Here is a 23,786-nt window from a genome sequence, read left to right as displayed (position 1 = left end):
TTACTCCTCTCATAGTGGAACAGACACCGGAAGCAGAAAATAATTTAGCCAAGACATGAAGAAAAACTGCAGCGTGACTGTTGCAGTTCCTATATAGGACCATGTAAAAACCACTGGTGTGTTTTGGACATGCTGTAGCATGCCCAAGGAGTCTTAGCACTCCTTGAATACTCATACTTACCTGATGTGCAAGACCTCAGGGATCTACAATGAACCTGAAAGCTCAGTGAATTCATGCTTTAAGTGTTACGAAAGCATCAACAAAAACTGCTGTGTAACTGTGTTAATGACTAAAATAAATTGTAAACATTATAAAAAAGTTTAAATCTATAAAAATATAAAGAAATAGCAGATGAAAGGTTAGAAGTATAAATGTTCCAAACCCCCTATCTACTTTCTGTTACCTGTCTGCGCAGGGGGATGCTTTTGGCCAGCTTGTGGACGGCCAGCTGACTGTTAAAGTCACTCTTCTTTGAGGAGGTGCGAATCTTGACGATGATTGCGATGGCAATCATAACGGCGATGAAGAAGAAGCCCACACAGTAGATGACTACCTCCAAGTAGGTGTGGCTGGCTGGAGGATAGTGAGCGACAGCTAGATGGGGACGTAGGGTGACAGGGGGCAGGGAGGGGTAGGGTCAGCTGTCATGAATGAACTGTCTGAACACACCCAAGTACACCAAACACACCTATTCACACGAGCACACAGCAACACTAATAAAACAAATGGCCCACCCAGACACACGCACACACGGACACACTTCCATGTCTAAAAGTCAGAGCCTTCGACACCAACACATATGGGATGCAAACTCCCCAAGCAGACGGCTGCACTTAAAATACTTTGTCAGTGTGAGAAGTGGTCATACGGTCTCTTGAATCACAGTGCAACCAAACTCTCTACAGGTGCAGGCTAGACCAGAAATAGTTTGGGTTGCGCAAACTAACAAATTGTTTTACTCAGATAATCTCTAATGCAGCCACAAATATTGTTTTGATAATGTGCCAAGGTAATGGATATATTAAAGTGAAGAGTTGGCAAAGGATCTGACTTTTACACAGAATATCAGTACTTTAAACATAATGTTTCAATACTGCACATAACTTCTTCTTCATCAAATAATCAAAATCACATTTCATTATCTACTTGTAGGTCTAAAGCAGCATACCACAAAGCATGAGCTCAGTTCAGTAGTTTAACAGCTTGACTTTATCAATACCTTATCCAATTCTAACCTCCTTTGTAATGCAGTTTTGTGTGTTGGTGCTGGTAATACAATCTTTTTTAGACAACATATCTGTGTGCTAAAATGCCAAAAAAAAAAAAAAAAAAGAATGCTAGCAAATGCTCCAATTCAGATCTTGTTTTTTTCCTCCCTTTCAGAGAAAACACCAATGTTTATTCATACCAGTAGTAGGGGTGTAATGAATTCCACATTTTAGTGAAAAGAATTTGGTTTGATCATACTTTGGTTTGGGATATAGATTCGTGCAGAGGAGCTGGATATTAGAAGCCGTGTTTCCATGGAAGTGTAAAATTTGAGAGAAACTTTGGAAATGTTGCAAACTTTGAAACAAAAAGAAAAAAAAAAAGAAAAAACTGCTTTGGGTAATTTAAACAAGGTTGTCGAGTATCCTCGCAGGGTGGCTACCTGCTAAAAAACCATTAAGAAAAAGAAACAAAACGTTGGCCATCTACAGCAGAAAAATAGAGAGAAGCCTTCAGGAGCTTTGTTCAATTGAAAAAGTTGTAATTATTCTTTCATGTCAGATGGTACTGGCCATGTTTAGGCTGTTTAAGGGCGACAATAGCAAAAGAAGCGTAAACAGCTAAATGGTTATGTCAGATAAATGTTCGCTATGTCGGAGCTTATTCGAAAAAGGTGTTTCCATCTCCCATTACTTCTATTAAATCTTTCTTTCTTTCTGTGATACTTCAAAATAAGCACAAAAATACATTATGGGAACACGACAAGAGATGCCAGTTCTGAATATGTTTTCTTTAAGTCTGCCTATTGCTTTAAATCACATTAAGGTTAATAATTGTGCAGTTAATTGTATTAGGCCTTTCTTTATTTTATTTTTTTTAAATTATACAAAACCAATTGTAGAAAAATGCTGGAAAATGCCTTTTAAACAAATCCACTGCCGCATTCCAGTCTAGTGTACTGCTAAAAACACTTCTGAAGATCGTATGCCACCTTAACTTCATTTTTTTATTTTTTTTTGGATGCAAGGTTTTTTTTTATCAAAATAGCTTGCTCGATAGTACATATGAAGTCTTACTGATGTGTTTTGTTGCTTAATGCTATCGGGAGGATATTAGATATAAATAATTTGTGTTAGAATCACTCTATGTTGAACATCCCAAACCAAGGGTACCATACCAAATGAGGTGTATCGTTACACCCCTAACCAACACCAGCAACACAAGTGAGCTACACTTGTGTGAAGAGGCTGACTGACAAGCAGTTTGATAATTGGACAAAAGCCCATTCCAATCCTCAGGAATGAGACACATACACTTCAGCGAGCCAATTATCAAAGCCAGCCGCTGTGCTCACAGCAGGAAATGACATCAGCAATATATGTCATTTGTAGTGCTTGTCAAAGAAAATCAGCTCAACACCAAATCAAATGCAAACACCAATTAAAAAGCAGAAAGGAAGAGACAGTTCAAAGTGAAATCTGATCAGAGCTGCCAAACAACCCTTCTATAAATGCAAGGTCCTACCTGGCTGAAGGCCATTAAGCATACTTCTGTGGGGTTTTGTTTTTAAAATACCCTGGCCTGTTTTTATAAGTTCATTTCTTTGTCATGGTAGACTAGAGAGCAGACAGTTTTTGGGCTGTTTGGCATTAACTGATTTCATTTAAGAAACAGCAGAGCATGGCTCATACCATCTAGAGAGTTTAGATGGAGCAGGAGTCATGCTGAGCACAGACAGAGGGGGAGTTTTAGTATTTGTAACATGCCCTGGCTTCCTCTCACATTTTTCACCAGAAATAGAATCAGGCAAGACCCTTTTCTGTCAAATGTGAAGATGGAGAGCCAGGCTTTGGTTGGAAAAGGGAAATATTGGAAACATAGGAGAGAGACAGAACCACTGATACCTTCAAAAACGGTCAACCATGCAGAGTGATGAGAGAACCCGATAGAATTGCCCGCCAAGCAGGTATACTTCCCAGCGTCATCTAAAGACACATTTCTCAGTTGAAGGACTTCCATTTCCTTGTCCGTGGTGTTAAGGCCAGCGGTCTAGAAAATAACAAAGGAAGCAGACCCAACAAGAGGCCCAAGAGGGAAAGGGGACCATGAGTAAAACATTCTGAAAGAGAAAGGGGATGGAGGAGCGTTCTCCTCCTCAATCCAACACCATCTGCCCAAAAAGTAACACCGAGAGCCCCTGCAGAGGACTCTCTCAGGAAGAGCCTCCAGTATCTGTTAGTGGAAAAGATGGTTAGGTTGAGTCTGTACTGCTGAACCCCACATTGGGTCACACCATCACCACATCAAATACCTCAGTTTCATCTCTACATGCAAGAGATGGGCATGGAAACCTCCACAGCAGAACAGGGCACACTCAAACTCTCAATCACACAAACTATGTAAGCAGTAGACAAACAACAGGAGGTCTGTGAAACATAGGTAGGTAAGCAGAAGATGACAGCTGGAAAAAAAAAAAAAAGGAGAGAGAGTTTGTGAGCCGTGTACAGAGGACTTTGAAGGGCAAGGGAGCGGGAGTAATAGAAGATGGCAAGAGAGGCCCTTATTAGGAGGGCACGGCACAGGCATGGGGCAGGAATGAGAACGGGTCCAACATAAACCTGAGACTAAACACTTTCAACTGTTCTGCTGGGAATTTTCCATAGCGTCATTTACAGTCAGGAGCACTGAGGAAAGAGGGAGGGAGAAATGGAGGGAGAGAAGGAGGGAGGGAGGAGAGAAACAGCTGAGGTTGTCTCGAGTTATACGGCTCTAGATTTTCCAGGTGGTCCTAGAAGCGCTGTGTCCACTGTGTCGTCCCTGTACTGCTGCGTGGTGGTTACCTGAGGACTCATATTTGATGACAGTCAGCCAGGCCGACTGATTGGCCTCTCCTATATAATTGGACACTTTACATATATACTCTCCGCTCTCTTCCTCCGTCACATTGTAGAGGGTCAGCACCTGAGCATCCGAGCTATTGACCCCAGAATGCTGGAAATAAAAACAAGTTATGTGCAAAACAGAAAGAGAAAAAAACAAAACAGCAGCTGACAGGATCTTTGACGGATCGTGTGGGTTATATCACAGTTAAAACAGCAAGGCATACACTTACAACTCATTTCACAAACAGTACAGAGCATTTAAAGAGCCCATATTATGCACATTTCATAATTTTATTTTTACTAGATATTTAAAAACACTTTCTCCCGTTATTTATTATAATCCTATACATTGGAGCAGTACCTCCTCTCACCCTGTCTGAAACACTCTGTTTTAGCTCCTGTCGCTTTATGGTCCTCTGCACATTTGGTTATGTACCATAACCCTAGATGTAATTAGGGCTCCAACTAATGATTATTTTGATAATCGATTAATCTGTCAAATATTTTTACGATTATTTGAATAATTGTTTTGTTAAAACATTTTTGTTTATCTAGGTAAGTTATGAAGAACATATTTTCATTAAGAAAAAGAAAAACACAAGAGAATTGTGCATTCTACAACATTGTATTTAACAAATTTCTGTAAAACACAGCTTAAATCAGAAGGAACACAATGAGCTTTAGATCTACCTTGTCAGTGTAAAGCTTTTCAATTCAAAGCATCAAACACAAAAGATGATGTGAAATTGTTTGAAAAAACATTTTCTAAGTGAGATTTACTGTGAGATTAAGTGTGAAGTGCTCCCACACTTTGGATGACTTTGTTCGTGAAGTTTTCTGTCCTGATTGATCTTTTTTCTTATTTTTCTTCGTACTATCACCAGCCGCCCCCACCGTCTTGCTGAATGCATAGACTGTGCCGTGGCACAAGCGACGCAAAACAAGGCTGACGCAACTATTAGCTGTTCGCTACTTCTCCTGCTGTACTGGTAGATTACAGTCACACTTTGGTAGCTGCTATAACAGATTGATTTAAAACGTTAAAAAAATGGGCTGCTTATGGTAAAAAATGGTATTAAGTAACTAATTGATGATTTAATTAGTTGACAACTATTTTAATAATCGATTTTAATCGATTAAACAGATTAGGTGTTTGAGCCCTAGATCTAATAATAGAGAGCTGTACCACTAGCAGAAGCTAGGCGGAAATATTGGCAGGCTGCAATGAAGTTGCTCATTCTTTGCTAGAGGTCGTGCCAACCTAGGCAGCGCTAGGCAGACATTATGCAAATGTTGTGTTACATTGTGACATAGATAAGTAACAGAAGAAAAGCTTGGACCTCAAAGGTTTTCAGGCAGGTAAAGAGCAGTGTCCTCTGTAGTAGAGATTTACGCCCCTTGGTGTAGGCTTTATAAATGTGCAGACCTTGTACAAGTACACAAAAGCCACAAAAGAAAAAGCAAAACCTTAAAATTGCATAATATGAGCTCTTGAACGAAAATTCTAATTAAGGAGGAAAAATCTCTTCATACAAAAATCTCCTGCTTTCAAATAATTCTATAGTGCTACAAAAACACTGAAACCATTTTTAACAACATGTGCAGAGTTATGTAGTTGCCACAGGGCTGGTCTGACTCCTACCTTGAGGACGCGGACATACGGCAAACCATCAGGACCATTTTGGCTCCCGTTGACCTCGATATGTTTCAGCCACTGAATATGAGGCTGAGGGTCACTGAACACCTTGCACTCAAACTCTACATCACTGCCGACCACTGCCGTGCGATTAGCTGGTAGGCCGGCCTGCAGGATTGGCCTGTGGGGAGAGCGCTCTGTAACACACAAATGTTAGTGTCAACATTTAGTGAGCAGTGACGCAAATACGCAATATCAATGACAAACAAATGGCCAATATATTCAAAAGTTCTCACGGCTGACTGATTTTCAAACAAAAGCCAAATAAAACTTCCCTTTTTGTTCCTGGAAATGACAAGGGCAGATGGCAAACAATGTTGCCAACATTATTTGATCTGATACTGTGTAATATCAAGATTCAGACTAGAATTCCAAAGTTACAGGTAGCAGTAAAGACTTAAAGCAGCCACCTCCCCAGCTATCCACTGCTTGTGGAATTGTTCAGAATTGGCCATGATAGATGTGCAAGCAAGTTAAGTGTCTTATCTGGTGCCGTTACTCTGAAATGAAATGTTCCTGTGGCTCCATTTTGATGACTAATGACTCTCCAAAGTAAACTTACAAGCCAAGAATCTGGCAGGATGTCAACTGTGGAGGCTTTTCTAACCCAGGCATCCGTGGGGACTTAGTAAGCACTTGTGACAGTAGTTTCCCCTCACTGAAACAATCTCAATGCTCATCAGGCTCTAGACATCTACGGAGGTCAGGCGAGGCCCAGGGGACAGCAGCGAAGGAGGAAGTGGGACTGTGATTTATAAGACCAATGGCGTATAAGCAAGTCACAGGGCAGGCCCTAGAGGAGTAATCACTTCTCTCCTCTACGTGGATCCATCTATCATGTCACAAGTAAACAGACGCAGTTTATCAAAAAAGGTGGCAAAGGGAGCAAGGACCTAGCTAAGACTTTGAGACTGCAACTCTGTGCCTTTAGATGAAGGATCTCACTTGATTGGATTTTCAGATATCTTCGTTTGAGACATTTTGTGAAACTGATTAAACATGACAGTAAAGACTCATGAATACTCAACAGGTGATTAAATCCTAGCCAACAGTTCCTGACAAGGTACATACCATTAAAAACATAATTATAGTAATTACTTACCAACAACATCTAGCTGGTAGGTGTGATTAATGCTGCCATACTGGTTTTCCACCACACAGGTGTAGTTTCCCTTGTCAGAGGGTACTACAGATTCCATGATGATGGTCCACACGTGGTCACGAACCTTAAAGTGGAGGAAAAGGTTACAGTCGCTGGCATACAATAACACTTGATAACTAAACCATATGCTATGTAAAGACCTACATGAAGAACAGTTACTAACTGAAAAACAACTCTCAGCAGGTCTGCTTTAATTCCTGTCTACCACATAAACAATGAAAGTAACTAATTGTACTTTGTAGTCTCCAAGGTTTGACTTAAAAACAAAAAAATGTTCAATCCGATTTAATTATAAATGAGGCAACAGCTAAATCTAACAGGAAAAACTTCAAAGAACTTGGGATTCTTTTTCTTCATCTGCTTTTGCCCAATTTGAAATCTAATCAATCAAATTTTGTTCATTTTAAAGCACTAGTTAATAAGGTCAATGATGTGTGCTCTGATAACACACTAACCTTCCTTCTGTGAAGGTACCCAATTCTTTAAAGAGCAGATTTTTGTCCAACCTAACAAAGACCACAGGAAAATGGGTCCATGTTTTATATATATCTGCCCCAACCATTCTTATTAGCACCAACTGATGTCTGGCTTTTTTTTTCCAAGACATGTTATAATTTTTCTTCCATAAATCTGCCAAGACCGGCAGTGTGTGATTAGCCAACGAACCTCTAAGGCAATGGCAACATCAAACATGTATATACACAGACTGAGCCATACGGTTTCCCTCATTTAGCTAAAAACGTGATGAGGGAGTCCAGCTGCCTGCTGCCAGATGTGTTGTGCTTGGCTTCATATACATGTGGTCCACATTATTCTCTCCCTCCTGCACGTCTCCATGCAGACGATATGAACAATAGAAGTCCGGCCATAAAAGCAAGAGTGTGGGAGGGATGAGAGACGTCCCCGACCGCTGATGCGGACCTTTGCACCTTGACTGAAAAAACAGCAGCCAGATGGTTAAGTGTGCTGCCTGGCTGGGTGGAGGACTAAGGGGGGGAACGAGGGCAGCAGGCAGCTGAGAGGAAACTCCTAAATGTGTCCCAGCTGGGGGGGGAGAGACAGGCTGGGGAAGCACAAGACAAGGCTGGACTGGCCCACACCTTGATGGGACAAGCAGATGTAGGGAAGAAGGAGGGTTGTTTCTTATTCTTAGCTCATACATTCTACACCTGTGGGGAAACTGCCACTGAATGCACCTATTCCCAGAAAAGCCATTATTCAGGACTATATCTGAAGACTCCTAATACCAAATGCACATATCATATGTTGGTTGATAAGGCTGTAGATGAATATAATGGCAATGTTTTTCAAATCTTCCTTGTGCCACATAGGAAATAATTAATGGCTTTAAAGCCCAGACAAAATCTTAAAACGAGATTAATTATGATAATCTTTAAGGGATCATGATGCAACTGACAGGAAATAGTAAAGTGGTATATAACAGATCCGGTCCACACCCCTCACCTGCCGCACCTCCGTTAAGTAAATCCAGAGACAGCAGTTAACCATCTAATCAAGTATTATGACCTTAACAGTTGCCAGCAGTTATCATTAAACTTGAATACAGCCTGTCTGTAAATGGAAAGACACTGCCAAATAGAGCAACCACACCACATGTCATAAATACAGCAGGTATAATGATAAATTTACAGCAGCATGGATGTTATTACAGGAAATATGAGCCACTGATATCTAGAATGAGGACAGTCAATGTTATCCTTCATCCGAACGAATGGGTAGGATTGCCCACCTGGAGGTATTACTGTGGTACAAAGTTCCTTCTTGTGGCATAGAGTTTCACCTTCTATTGTTTCTCAGGTCAAATGTGAAACCTGCCTCTCCTTTTTACTTGAAAAGTGCTTCTTACTCCAGGGTAGGGGGTGGTGATCTAATGTGAAGATGAGCTCACTGCCACATCTCCGCTTATAGTGAATGAGTGTGAAATGATTCAGTAAGAAATGCTAAGAATGGTGTAGTGTTCATGAGAAGAATGCGTGGGGAAGAAATTTCCTGAATATTTTAATTATTAACCTTGAAGCCTCCAATGCGATGGTCTCTCTTGAACTCCTTCCCATTCTTGTACCATTTCAGAGTGGGAGTTGGGTTTCCGCTGGCTTGGCATCGAAACTTCACAGTCTTACTGGCTGGAACAGCATGAAGCTTTTTCTCCATTTTTTCTGGATGAGCCCATTGTGGGGCCATTGCTAGAAAACAGATAAATAAAATGTGTTTGATATCAGTGAAAAAACAATGTATATTTATTTTTTTAACTACATGAAACTAAAGGCTCGATACACTTTTTAACCACCTTGAACCTCAATCTACTTTTATAACAGACAGATTATTATGTTCCCCCTACAAAAAAATTAAATTCAAATTCAAAATTTTAGTGCCAGGGCTTGGCAGTCGTTGTTTGCTTTTAGATTTTGTGGCTTTAAAACTGCCTTGGTTAAGTTAAGCCATGTTGTGTAAATTTCATTGAAAAATCAGTGAGAGCACAAACTCAAGGTCAGCATGCTTGCCATGCTTGTTGGCTGCTGGATTCTTTGTGGGCAGAGCGGGCAGCAGTAGCCTGATCATACAGCCAGAGTGTCTTAATTGCTTTATAGACAAATTGGAGGACATCTAAGGTTAACCACAAGTAGTCACCACGGGGACATTCCTGGTGTAAAAGCTGTCACTGAGGTAGTAAAAACACTCTGATTCAGAGTGAAATCATTCACCCAGATGTGACCCACACACATGGCAGGCGCATAATTAAATTGTAAAGCTCTTAAATAACTGACCATTCATGACAATTACTCATAGTTCTGTGACTCTAGATTAGTCAGTAATGACCATTTGTTACAGCAGCATTAGTAACATAAAAGAGACTAGCACACTTACGAAGCAGTTTTTGACTGCCCAACAGTTTAGCTTCCTCGGATGAAGACTCCTCATCCTCATCATCATCCTCAGATGAGGCTGAGGTATCAACTAGTGAACAGAAAGTAACTGTGAGAACACACTCGCATTTGTACTTATCCACACAGTATTTTGTCAGTGATGCAACATTTTTAGGATAGATGAAAATAACAAGAACAAAATACACAATTGGAGCGAAGTGGCAACATTTCAGTGCTTTTTGAACACAAGGGCAAATATGTACATTTAGTGATATGCAGACTGTACTAATTCAATGTAATATGCTCATTTTGCTTCTTATAATTTAAGCCTCAGGGATCCAGTGATGATTTGAAGTGATTTTTTTGCATTGTGTTAATACTGTGCATTGTAAAATAATCTAAAAGTGTAATGGCAAAAAAAAAAAAAGCAGAGTAAACTCAAGGGGTTATTTATAAATGAGCATAGGGTTCACACATGCAGATTCAATATTTGGACAGTGATATCTGCAGTTCATTGTGAAAGAAACTGTTTCTGTGACTTTACCTGTGACGTTGAAGAAGACGCTGTGGTTGCCAAAGGTGGTGCATGTGTACAGACCAGAGTCAGACAGCTCCAAAGCCTCGATCTCCAGCTGGCCGCTGCGGATGCGTGTGTGTTCTCCATCCACAACAACTACATGGTCTTTGGTCCAGTTGACAGCATGGGGGGAGTCCTTGGAAGAGCAACTCAGATCCAGACGATCCCCAAGATAGAGAGTGAACAGCTCTGCCTGCGTTTCCACAGAACCTACAAAAGAAGAACGACACGGTTCAAGTTAACAGCTCAACAGGCCATTAAACACTCTGAAACCTTAAACACTTTAAAAAAAACATTATTAAGACTCATGAACACATGAAGGAGTCTGTATCTTTGGTGTAAACTATGAAATATACTGCAAGTTCTTTACAATAAGACAACCACTAGGTCTGTTCCTACTGTAAACCAAACCATATCTTAAAATAGAGTAGTCTTCCACAGAACAGGGTTGTGTGTGTACTGTAAACACATAAAAAGTACTTCAGTCAAAAAACAAGATTTTAAAGACACAAGAAAAGTCATTCCTCGATTTCCTCCCCCCTGCCCAACCTCTTCTCCAAATTAAATCGCATCCCAAATTAGTCAAGGCCCTATCATCAGGCAGGCAAGAAGCTACTTGGGAGAGGAAGGTGAAATTCAATTAGAGGAATGAGAAGAGGGGAGGTGTTACGAAGCGAGACACCTGAGCCCCCCTGTTCTAAATGACTACATAGTCGGCAAGGGGGAGGGGGTAACCCAATTATGCTGACATGTTGTCCATCACAGTGGTGTTGTTTGTCTGGTTACAAAAGGTAAAGATTGTCACTGGCCAACTTGCTTGACATTCTTGCTTTAGGATGACAGTCTGTAGCCAGAAGGTACACAAGGTATGCAGTTCTAATTAATTTGCATCCTGATTTTGTGGACATAAGCACTGTAACTAATGATTTATCTCAGGATTCATTAATTGTTTCTGCCCATTGCTTTATTGGTAATTATTATTTTATAAACTGTCACAAAACGGTGAAATCAGTGAGATTTCCCCAAAGCCAAAGATAATATTCAAGTATTCATTGTTCAACCAACATTTCAAAACTCACATAAACGTATGATATGTAACATACAAAGAAAAGCAGCAATTCTCCTGTCGATAATGGGCTAAAACTATATCTGAATTATTTCTTTGACAGGTTAATTGTAAGATTTAACCACTGTTAAAATGGTTACAATTTCATGTCAACTAGCCAATTTTTCATTGATTAATCACTGCCCTTCTAATTGATGTAGTTCTGTTGTTTCAGCCAGGTGAGCATCTCCAAAGTCTCCTGAGGCAGAGCTATAATATAAAGTCTGTGTCCTTTTACTTGTTTTTCTTTCCCCATTTCCTATATAGCCCCTCAGCACGATAACAAACCGTTTAAGATAATCAAATATCAAATGGTGAACTTTCCTTTAAGATGAGATTATTCTGAGCTCTTCTCAAAGCACACTGTGTTTTTATAAATGTGCTTCATTCGGATCACAACAGGAAGCACATCTATACAGAAGAACCTCAGGACAACATCAGCAAACCTGACTAATCCCTCCCACCATCACAACAAAGGACTGCAAACAATAAAGGGGAAGAGGGAGCAGGGAGAGCACGCTAGTGAGCATGTGCACAGGAGCGAGCGAGAGAGGGCCTGCAGTGGCAGGTTCTAGTGCCAGTTGCTATGGTGACCCCACTTGGGCCTAGTAAAGGTATTTCCTGGATCACATATGTCTGACAGGCCCTTAATCCCAGCAGGAAAAGGGGCCAGGGGGTAGGATCAACTTTCTCCTCAAAAACAAAACCAAACGGGGGAAAGCAGAAGAGGCATTTAGACCATGTCTACATTAAGCAGTCAAAATTTTAAAATGTAGTTTTTATACGGGAACCATTTGTCTTCATATTACTGTTTGAAGGCTTTCTATGTAGACAGCTCTGTCTATAGTGACACAAAAATATGAAAACACCCATCACTTCTATTATTTGCAACATTTTCATTTAGCACACAACACGGCTGCATCACAGCCAACATCTGATGAGGAATTGGACCCAGAGCTCATTATTTCCTGGTTGGGACATTGTCTAATAAAACCCATATACATGTCAATAGTAACACCTGTGCCATATTATGGCACCACGCTGAATGTATCTTATACAACACAAACCCTGTCTGTGTCCCACAGTCACAGATAAGGAGATACTCTGCTGAGTGTCATTACACCTCCTGTTCCCTTCATCCACCTGTACTGTGTTTCTATTGCAGCTGAATTCACAACTCATGTTGTTCTCACTTATATACTTTTCCATTTTTGCTTTCAGACAAATGAAAATGTATTAAATAGTGAACAACTATGGACCATACATGGGAGCCAGCAGTCATTCCAAAACTGCTGCAGTGCTACAACACAGCTTTTACAAAGTCAACATGATCTGACAGAATCAACATGAATTCTGGCTACTGCCAACAACTTCACCGGTTATTCAGCTATACTGGCTGCTAAAGTGAACGACGCCAAGTACGTTAGAGGCAACTAAAAGTTGTTTTAACTTTACTGACGCTATGGCACACAGCCACTACCCTCACTGCGCTGGCTTAATCATCCTTTTACAAGAGCTCTGTTGTCCCTGTACACACTGAAACACACGGCCAGTATTTTCAGATTTAAACACTCTTGGGATCACTTCGGAAAGCTCCATTTTGGGGCAACAAAAACGCAGTTTGTTTGTTTGTTTTTTTTTTTTACAACTAAGAAAAAGACGCATGCACATACTTTGCGAGCTAAACGGGCCCATACTGTTAGTGATGGCCTACCGCTATCTAACCTGGGCACAGCCTTAAACACAAAGTCTCTGTGCCGTGTGTGAGGGCTGTCCAGTATCTTTTTGTCCCTGCCCTCTAAATAGAGATGCCACTGATAAGACTGTCAACATCACAGCTGTTAATCTCACTCCAGATATCATAAAACACCTATAAAAGCTGTGAAATGTGCTTGTTGCTTTATTCTAGACCGCAGACAGGACCATTTGTGCTTCTGTGACAAACTTCTTATAACTGGAGTAAGATATAACGCAATGCAGCCAAAGCAATACAATCACTCTCTAAAAAAAGTTACAGCCAACATCTTTCTGGCAAACTCCGTGTATAAATGTCATGCTAAAAAATAGCTACACAGTTGTATCACTCACAGTAAATTTATTTTCAGCTCTTCACAGGGAGGCAAGTGCCAAGTTTTCACACTTTCTTTGAATCTGAGGATGTTTCATCTCAGTTAATCTTCCTGCAACTATGATTGGATTAAAATGGATTAAGGACCACAGTTTCAGAAAGCAACCCACCTGGAATGGTCTCTCATGAGTTCTTTCAACCATCTGGAAAAATTGACTGACATAATTTATAATCAGCCTAATTACATAAATCATGAAAGGAATTTTGGTGGAGAAGAATGCAGCGAGAGGTTTTAAAAACAACGGGAGAAAGCTCACTAGTCTGTAAATGCAAGACCAACTAAAAGGAAGAGTTGGCGCCAGTCTATGGAACTTTCTCTGACTACAACATAGGAAGCAATATGCCGCGTGAATGACTTCTGGGATTTCCTGCTCTCACTGGAGTGATGGTTGAATGCAGGAACGTCAGGGTAGCTGAGGCTCTGCAGTGGCACACAGCGAAAAATGGATATGGCAAGTTTCCTGATTTGCTGATTTGACCACACCAGAGTGAAGGGGTGGGTGACATGCAGAGAGGACTGATAACAGACAAAAGGCAGCACTGGCAGGAAGAAAAAGAATAGGACAATGCCCATTAGCAAGCCCCAAAAATTCACAGAGCAAGTGTCCCTCTTTAAAGCCCTCCAGTGGAGGACCTTTTCATTCTTAAATGAGCCACTGACAATCAGCATGGATTAACACTTGAGAGCTACAAGGGTTGCTGTGCTCTGCAAAGTTGTTCCAGTGTCATTTAAATGAGTTCAGCTACTTTTGGCGCTACACTATGTCTTTAATGGACAAACAGTAAAACCAAAAACTCTTTTAAAAGAATAAAACTATGTGGATGTTGTTTTTAATTGCCGTTTTGTATAGTGTGGATGTGCCTCAGTCACAGGTTTAAACAGTTTGAGAAATTCCAATAAAAATGGCTTGCACAGACATGTTGCTAAATGGATGAGTAGCCCATTACACTCAAACAATACATGCATCACTGGCCTTCCTTACCTGACTTTTCAGAGCGGTTAAACTGGGCTGTTTTACTGTTTCCATCCGGTGCATTGCTTATTAAGGATAGTGCGAACTGTGAATGTCATGTCACTGCCTTTTGTCTTTCCTAAGTACGTGGAAGAAACTTGCTAAACAAGTTACTGTTCCCCTGACTTTAAATGGAAACTTGATCATGATTTAAACCATTGTCCAATTGTTTTTGCTCTTTGGGTCTGAATTTAAATTCTACTTACTATTTCCAGCTGTGTATAATATATATTTATAAAGCATTATTTCTACTCTGCACTGCATGCACAATTATTAGGTAAGTGAGGATTCTGACTATTATTTCTATCCATATTTCATCCAACATACAACTGACCCTGTATGCCCTTTGAATTTCATCGTTTTCAGGTGATGTGCATTTATGCAATAGGGGCTGGTGTGGCCTGAAGTAATCATCACCTTTAATTAAGGTGTGCATAATTATTAGGCCGCTTCATTACCTTAAGTGACATGGACCAAAAAAAGAGATTAAACTGTCCAAAATTGTAAATTGCCATTTAGTTGGACGCAATACTCAGGTTTGCAAAGAAACCCACGAAGAAGAAAAGGCTAAAACTATCTGCAAAACACTGAATAAAAATTAAACGTGAAGCTACCAGAAAGTCATTATCCAGCAGTGCTGCCATAGTTCTGAACTGAAACCTACCTGGAGTGTCCACAAGTACAAAGTGTCAAGTGCTCAGAGCCATGCCAAGGTAAAGAAGGCTCAAACACAACCACTAGCAAACAAGATTCACAAATTACAGCGTCGACATCAGGACAAGACGGGTTTTGTACAGGATTTTTGGGCATATCAAATGAAAATGACTCTGAGTCAGTCCGGAAAGGTGGGCGAGGGGTACTGGTGTAGTTTGCCATCATGGGTTGGATCTTCTACGGTTGAAAAGGGACTGAAAATCAACTCCTGAGCCTACTAGGACTTGGGACAGTGCTCCATCACATGCATCCAACAACTCAACTGCTTGGCTAACCAGAAAAGGTCTCATAGATGAATGAATAAAAACCCGGTCCCCTTCCAACTGATGACTTCAGTCACAACTTGTGGGCCCTTCTAAAACATGAGATTTACATAAAGTGAGGACATCACACCTATTTGAACAACATTTAGGAGGCTACAGAGGCTGTTTCAGCCACAGTTGATGATCTACACATCAAGAAACTGAAAGACTCCATGGATACAAGACTCAGGGTAGTGCTTCAAAAGAAGTGTGACTGTACCAGCCACTGAATACTTTTGAAAGGTCGACAACAATATTTAATCATCATTTTCTGTTTTTGTTTTTTTTATACTTACTCTAAAAAATTAGAATAAACAAGTGAATTGGGGGGGAACTGTAATTTAGTCACCTCATAATTGTACACACTGTGTGAGTGAGACAGATAAACATGTTAAAAAATATAAATCCAGAGGAATACCCTTTGCCCAACAATTGTGCAGGCAGTATAATCAAACAAGTTTTGTGCATCAGTGTTAAATCCTAAATCTAGGAAGTAATTATTTTTGTCATTATTTTTGAACTTGTTAGTAAAATTTAAAAAGTAAACCTTTAGTTGTGATTTTCTCTGTTCTATTAAATGCCCTTAAAGCTGAACACAAATCAGAGTTGTTATCATTAATCACCATTTATGTGTTTTGTTTCTTTCAGATAAAGCTGAAATGATAAAATATTGATTTTATCACCACAGGCATGTAACATTTATAGGCAGCGATTAACTAACTTTTTTATCTTTGTTCAGTCCTGGCAGCAGAAACAGAAAATAAATTATGTGGTGTTTGTCTGCAACAAAAACAGTGACCACAGAAACCAGAAGGAATCTGGTAATAGGCTGGTGCTGTTTTTTGTGATAACACTTTTTTTTTATGTCAGTATAGCACAGCTGTATTCATGCTCATTTCGTTGACAACGTCCAAACTGTTAAATAATGTTTGATACAGCGGCTGTCTGTTTTACTTCTTACCAAATGTTGATTGTTTGTTTGTGTCTATCTGAAGAGCAGCTGAAGAAAAAGAGATTTAACCTTTTCATGCTATTCTGGAGTTTCACTGTAGACAAAGGTTTCTACAGAAGACCTGGAAAGACTAAAACAACGCAAATTGTGTTCACACAAAAACAACAATTTACTCCTACTCTAGAGTCAGCAGAGCTATGCTCCTCTGGGCCTCCATTTCTGTCTGTTAAGTCTTTCTCAGGACTGTGGCAGCTTCAGATTTTAAGAGCCCTCCGCCAAAGGGTCAGCAGCTCTTCTACTGTGACTGACAGCAAAATATCGAGGCAAAGAAATCCACTGAGAATAACATAAAAAACTTCCTGACATTTCACTGTTGCAACAAAAAAATAAATAAAAAACACAGATTAAGATGATGTTAAGCCAAAAACGGAGTGGAGTTTCTCTGAATGATCTCACTGCAGAAAAGTTTAAAGGGGCTGTAATTATCTGAATGGCTGCCCCTGAAGAAAAACAATGAACTTAATTTGTTCACAGAATATTCTTTTCTTATGTGAACAACACACAAGAAAAAAAAAACCAAGACAAACAATGAGGCATGCATAAAACAAGACCATTTCCATATAACTATTTTGTTTCTCCATCCAAGACAAAAGGAATGCAACCAAATGCCTCTGCTGTGATTGTTTGTCGACAGCTGAAGCTATCCGTCACCCAGCAGGGAAGCGGGGGGAAAGTGAAGCATTCCCAAGCAAAAGTCAGTGGGGGAGCAGGAGGAGAAGCACCGAGGTGCATAGATAGTACCTGGCCATTTGGTGATCAAGAACTGGGTGGAGTATAAATGCATCAGACTTCCCCCACCCTGGTGGAAATTTATGGCTCACCTTAGAAGACAAACATTCTCCTCAGAAAGCTTATCCTTGAGGATAAGGAAGGGTTTTAAGTTGCATCTTCTTTTCTTTTTTCAAAAATAGGCTAATTTATAGTTCCCTGGCAGTTAACTCCTCTCTCAGTGACAACAAATACCTTTTCATTACAAAGGAGGAGAGAAGCAGGGACTGCTAGGTAGCTGCCCTTGGGCTACAGATGGGAGTCATTTACTCCTCCCTGTCCCACTGTTGGCTTAAACACAGCCACACCAAGTTTATTTTAGGGCTTAAAACCCAAGAGAGACCCTCTTGCTTAATTACTTCAATTATAATGCTCAGCTTTATCATATTCTTTTGCTGCTCTCCACTTCCGACTGCTGAGTGTAAACATCCAAACCCATCTACCCACAAATCCAGGCAGCTATTACACTGCTGGACTGTATCCAAGAAACACATTTTTAAGGATTTGATTTCAGTGCCTCTTTCCCCTTTTCAGAACTGAACTTGTGTAACAGCCAGACCAGGATAACTTCTTTACAGAAAGTCTAATAACACTGTCCGGTTTAAAAACAATAAAATTATTATTATACAGTAAGTTCTGTCAGAAAGACTTGTTGTTTCTAATGAGCTCAGGAGTATGAATTAGTTTAATTAGCCAGGAAAAAAGAAAAGGTGTTATTGATAGTCAGAAACACAGTTGTGCCACATCTGACACACTAAAGTGCACTCAAACAACATCAGACTCAGGCAAATGGGGGTGGAGAGGGAGGACTGACGCTACAAAGACAGACTTCACCAAAGTCTGGAGTGTGTTAGGATTACATTCCTGTACAAAGAACAAAGCTATGCTTATCAATGGGCTGTTTCTCAAGGCAAAGAGTCAAGATAAGTCAGACTTAATAAGTTTATAAGTTCAAACAGTTACATGATATTTCATAATACTGCAACCAGACCTGGGGGTAAAAAAAGCTCTGTACAAATGAAGTCTTAGTAGCTTTAAGTTATCAAGCCATCTTACCTTCATCCGTGCTGGCAGGCCGGCACTGGGTCCTTAAAACTTGGGCAAATAAAGCCAGAAACAGAAGTATACTTGGCCTCATCAGCATCCTGCTGAGGGAGCTACAACTGTTGGCTTTTCTGTGACTGGAACTCCATTCAGATCTTTGGGGCATCAGCAGTGGGTCATTCACGGTGCACAACTAAAAACAAATAAAAATGATAAAAACAAATTAATGGATAACCACATCAGCAAGCCTCATCCCTTAACAAGTGTGCTATCAACAAGGAAAAAATATGTCAAAATCAGTTTAGGATACAAGATTCTTGGATAGAAAGAAACATTTGCTTTGACTATGATTAAGACAAACAAACTTTGATATGCAAAAATGAAACTGGGCCCCAAACTGAAATAAAACTGTAAAATAAACTCTCTGTAATAACATCAATTTTGACTGATTGCAATCAGTATTGAGAAGGAAATTCCTCCCCACCAAAAAGAAGGGAATATTCTGTATGTCTGCAAGGTTCAAGGTAGGTGCTTGAGTATTCAGGCTGCCAATACAAAACACTGATAAGAACCTGCAGAGCACAAGGCCCACTGTGATAGCTTAAACAAACAAATAGGGGATACGTCTCACTCAGTTCTTAGGAATAAAATGTTTTGTTTCCAAAACTTCAAAGTAACTATCGAAGTCTGAACTATTTAAGACTGTCATCACACTCCGACACTGCCACAATGAGGTTTAGTTTTTCTGCTTAATCAGTACCGAAAACGGGGAGTGGGTGACCCTCACATGCACATCTGCTCGAATCATCACCTCTGCAGCATCTGGCCACAGAGATTAACACTTGCCCACAACCCCTATAACCCCCCTTAAAGAATCTGTTAAAGACAAAAAAAACTACAGGCTGTTATGTGACACCCTTGTAGAGAGAGACTGCCAGGCCATCATTTCCACGCTGAGAGATCTATCACCTAACAGTTGGTTTTGGTTCCCAAACCCAAAATGACCCCCCTGCTACCATTTGCTCCCATGAGTTGTCAACAAGTGTTCAAGAAAGTCAAGCCTGACATTACAGGGCTCATCACTGAAGCCTTTAAAAATCAATGCATTTACAAATTAATCCATAATATCAAAGTCCATTTTGTAACAACAACAGGATCACATCTGGGTCATAGAAACCCTGGCCTGGCCAACATTTTCACATCCAGTCCTGCACAGATGCAGCTGTGATTTCTTTTAGGAGGTAATCGCTTGTCTGAGTGTTGCTCACTGAAACAGTCATTGTGTTCTCCTCAAAACCAATTCAATTTCACTTTCCAAGAATGGTCTAGTGTTCCAGCAGCTGAGCTGGGTCAGGGGGGTCCAAGGGGGATAAAGAAGCTTGGTCATCTCTGCTCTGTAAGCTGTGAGTCAGTGTTTGGGAAGTCTCCAACAAAGTGCTTCTGCTGCCAGACAGAAGGAACCGCAAAGAGCAGCCGAACATGCTCCCTGGGCCCTCGTCACTACAACAACCGTGAATATTTGAAAGAGACGGAAGTAGCTTCTTCAGAGTGTGACGGGACATTTAGTCATCGTCCTCTCCTTTGGGAGCATGAGTAAAACATACTGTATGTCTTACTATCCACATTCAGGGCATGCTCCTCGTCAATGTGGGAGCAGACGGAGGTGGATTTGTGTAATGAAAAGCTGTTATTCGTGCATATTGTCATGTCAAAGTGCTGTACCTACCTGCCTATTGTTGGCTGGCTCATTATTCAACAGAAAAAATACATAGTACAAGGCTTTTTTTTGTTGCAAAACTCAAGCTAGGTCTGAACAATTAATGGAAATAAAATGAACATCATCACTAAACTTGTGACTCACAATATTAAAATATCAGCCCTCGCTCAAACCAAATTTAAAGGATCTTATGTAAAGTAGAATATAATATAATATATATATATATATATATATTTGTTGTATTTTGAAATACATATAGCAGGTAATGTACCGATATCAAAAATATTACATCAAGCTAAAAAAAAGTTGGGTTTTTTTCTACTCATATTCATAAATGAAGACACCTGTCTATGTGTCTTGCTTACAATTTCTTCAATTTTAGGAAAAACAATTAAGTCCCAGTTGGAGAAAAAATGCATCTTTCTTTTTTTCTTTTATATCTAAAATTATAGCAGACACACTCTGAGTAACGTTAATGACACAAGGGATAAAAGGAAGAAGAATTAAAGCACATCTCATATGAGGGACCTCTCAAACACTACAGTCCTGCACTGTTGCCATGCAGCAGATAAAACTCTTTCATTCGATCAGGCAAGATTAAAGTGTGACATATGCTCCTTATTTATATGCCACTTTATTTGGATTGTGTGGGGACTAAAAGGAAAGTCTGCAGTAAAGCGGAACAATCTGGGAAAAATACCTAATTGTGATTTTTCTGATGGATATTGTAATTTGCTTTGTGATAGGATTTTTTTTTTCCAAATCAAGGTTCAGCTTAATATTCACAGTGTAATTAATTTAAAACATGATGAAGCATTGTCACATGAAATATCCTCCAAAGTGTGACTGTCACACAAAGATAGTTTCAACCCTGAATCAGTCGTGCTGCACAACATATATCCTAAAATGCAGTACTTTCAATTTGCTAATTGTGTTGTTTTAAATTGTGACTTTGATTGTAAAATCGATTAATTGTTCAAGCCCTCGTCTACACCCTTGAGCAGTGGAAGAATCAAACTGAAATATTAAGACCAACACCTGCCCATGAATTTGGTTTGACGTTACTCTTTTTAGCGCTCAACCGTCTTGTGTCCCATTCTTAGTACCTTTTCTGGCAAAAAACCAACATGACACGGAAAGATACTCAGCTTAGAATAATGACAGTTCAGAAAATAAATATTCTAGATAGAACATTCACGTTGTACAATTTTCTGCAGTATAAAAGTGGTTTAAAATAAAAAAGAAGTTTGGCAAAGGCCCACTCCCTTTTCTGTGCTTTTAAGAAATTAAAGCATTCTCCTGAAAATCCGTCAAACTAAAAAGGGTTCAACTAAACAGATTAGAACACGCACGACACATTTAGCTTCTCTCATTATACAAAGACAAAGGTTACAGGCCTAACCCATAACATGGCCTGCACCATAATTACTGTTCACTGCCATCCATGCATAAAATTCCTCAGCTCCCAAATTCTGTATCCCCCCCCTCCCAGTTCAGTCTGCACTTCCAGCCAGCAACAGGCCAGTCTGCTCATGGCTGCAGTTCAGTGGACAGGAGAGCATCAGACCATTCCCTAAGGCTACTGTTTTCACAAAAACAGACACTTGTTTTTTTTCCTCTGCAGTCACACAATCTGAATTGGTGGTTCACCAACAGTGTGCCTCCGCTAGGAGATCAGGTGACATTAGATTACACTTAAATGCAAAGACAATCAATGTCAAGCCATCCGACACGCTGCCATTTGGTTCGACACTTAGACCCAAAATGCTTTTCAGTGCTACTCAGTATGTGTGTTTATGTTCTTCTTTCACACAACTGAAAGAATCTCAGAGATGTTACCAAGATGCAAAGAACATGTTACGCAAATCTGCCTAAAACATCCCGAAAACACCTAGAAAACAACAAAATTATCAACCTGTCTACTCATAAAATTTACACTCACACAAAGGTTTCAAGGAAACATATAATTCTGAGTTCTTGATGGATTTAGATAAAATACAAGCATACAGCTCAAGTGACAACAATCCTGTGCCAAAGGAGCAGCCTAGTAAATTAAAGGGCAGACGTATCCCTCACTCCCCATTATATGGTTCAGGAAAAACTTTTTTCCTCCGGTGAACTCCCTGCGGACACGCTGCTTTTCTAAACCATCCATCTTCTCCCTCTGCCTTTATAACATAACATTTTAGAGCTTTACATAACATCAGGCTGGGCCCTTCCAGACCATGACAGATGTAGTAATGATGGCCGTCCACACAGGATTTTTAAGATGTGGCTTCACAGCATTTCTCAATAATTAATATACTCCATGATTTGAAAGAAAGAAAGAAAAAAACTGTTGGGGATTGACCTTTAGTGGGTTTTTTTGGTTGGATGTTTAAGCCTGTGGCCTAAATGGGTCAGAGCATGATCACTTTTAGCAGGACTCCTGCAAAAATTAAATCAAGAAGTTCAGTAAAGTGTTCACGAAGCTAAACTCCACTGTTTGAAGGGTATCATGCAGGTTTCTTTTTTTAAATTGTTTTTTAATGCTTTCTAAATCGTAACCTTGACGTAATAAAAAAAAAAAACAAGTTATCTAATCTCATTAAAGGCGCCTGATATGACTGAAGGTTTTACAAAGGCTCCAGGCAACATTTCAGATCTTGTGCTTTAACATTATTATGTGTACCCTTTTATTTCCAAGCACTGTGGAGCTACGACGCATGAACCCAGGTCTAATGTCTGGAAAGAAAGCAACATGTGTACGATGCACACCAGAGAAATATGTCCTAAAGGAAAAACATGCAGGTTGAATGTCATCAAATACCCGCAATTCTCCAATGAGCTTCTTTTTCACACACGTTGTTCCTCGATAGCATCAAATCAGTGCAACCGCAAACAGCAGCTAACCCCGTTAACAAACAGTCAAATGAAGCTAAATCACAGAGAATAAAAAAGGCAGCAGCTCACCTTACTGGCGGGGAGCTGACAATCAGTCAGGCTCGGTCAGATAAGGAAGACTCCTAAACTCAGACTGGATGCGGGGGGGGAAAAAAAACTTCTCGAAAACAGTAAATCCAGACGTCCCGTTAACGAAGCTGTCCACGTTTAGCTAACAGGTTTGCGCATATTTTCGCCAAACTTGCGCGACACGAGAAAAGAATGTTTCGTCTCCCTCAGAAAAGCCCAAAATAATCAACGGAGTGGGAAAAAATAACCTCCTAAACAGAGTTTTGTTTTGTTTTTGTTTTTTTAAAAGTTTTTAATGTTAACTCCCGGCTTCTTTTATCTTACCTAGCTAAACAGGTCCGAAGAAAGTACGTGAGTGCAGCCTTTGCGGCAGTTCGCCGTAGAGTCCTTTTATCCCAAAACGTTTCGCTCACGATGAAATTTTTCTCCTCACGTCTGAAAACTCAATCCTAAAGTTGTTCAACTCACTCTAACAAAATATCCGAAAACGAAACGTCGTTCAGAGCTCTATTTTTTCACAAGGGAGAGGCACTTTAGTCAGTCCTAGAAAGTATTTTTTGACTATTCCTGGCGGAGAAATGCTGTTCAACAACGAGAGTCCGAGCAGCTACAAACCTCC

At 40.1% G+C, this 23,786-nt stretch overlaps 1 protein-coding gene across 5 annotated transcripts in view; it reads right to left on the bottom strand.

Moving 5' to 3' along the window:
* The window catches only part of fgfr1a (fibroblast growth factor receptor 1a), a 29,128-nt gene extending 5,342 nt beyond the window's left edge, over positions 1 to 23,786 (bottom strand). The window contains exons 1-9 of one of the 5 annotated variants that reach the window (XM_008276704.1): positions 23,168 to 23,786; positions 18,511 to 18,691; positions 10,380 to 10,622; positions 9,837 to 9,926; positions 8,982 to 9,154; positions 6,891 to 7,014; positions 5,735 to 5,925; positions 4,051 to 4,201; positions 399 to 595 (exon numbers count right to left, since the gene is read on the bottom strand). In XM_008276704.1, the coding sequence (XP_008274926.1) occupies positions 399 to 595; positions 4,051 to 4,201; positions 5,735 to 5,925; positions 6,891 to 7,014; positions 8,982 to 9,154; positions 9,837 to 9,926; positions 10,380 to 10,622; positions 18,511 to 18,664 (1,323 nt within the window). In that variant the 5' untranslated portion in view covers positions 18,665 to 18,691; positions 23,168 to 23,786. Of the gene's footprint in view, positions 1 to 398; positions 596 to 3,114; positions 3,260 to 4,050; positions 4,202 to 5,734; positions 5,926 to 6,890; positions 7,015 to 8,981; positions 9,155 to 9,836; positions 9,927 to 10,379; positions 10,623 to 18,510; positions 18,692 to 23,167 lie in introns of all 5 variants that reach the window. The other 4 variants (XM_008276708.1, XM_008276706.1, XM_008276707.1 and 1 more) reach the window with 4 other exon arrangements.

Source organism: Stegastes partitus, unplaced genomic scaffold, assembly GCF_000690725.1.
Source record: "Stegastes partitus isolate 25-593 unplaced genomic scaffold, Stegastes_partitus-1.0.2 Scaffold79, whole genome shotgun sequence".
NCBI classification, from domain to species: Eukaryota; Metazoa; Chordata; class Actinopteri; family Pomacentridae; genus Stegastes; species Stegastes partitus.
This window is presented reverse-complemented; position numbering and strand designations above follow the sequence as displayed.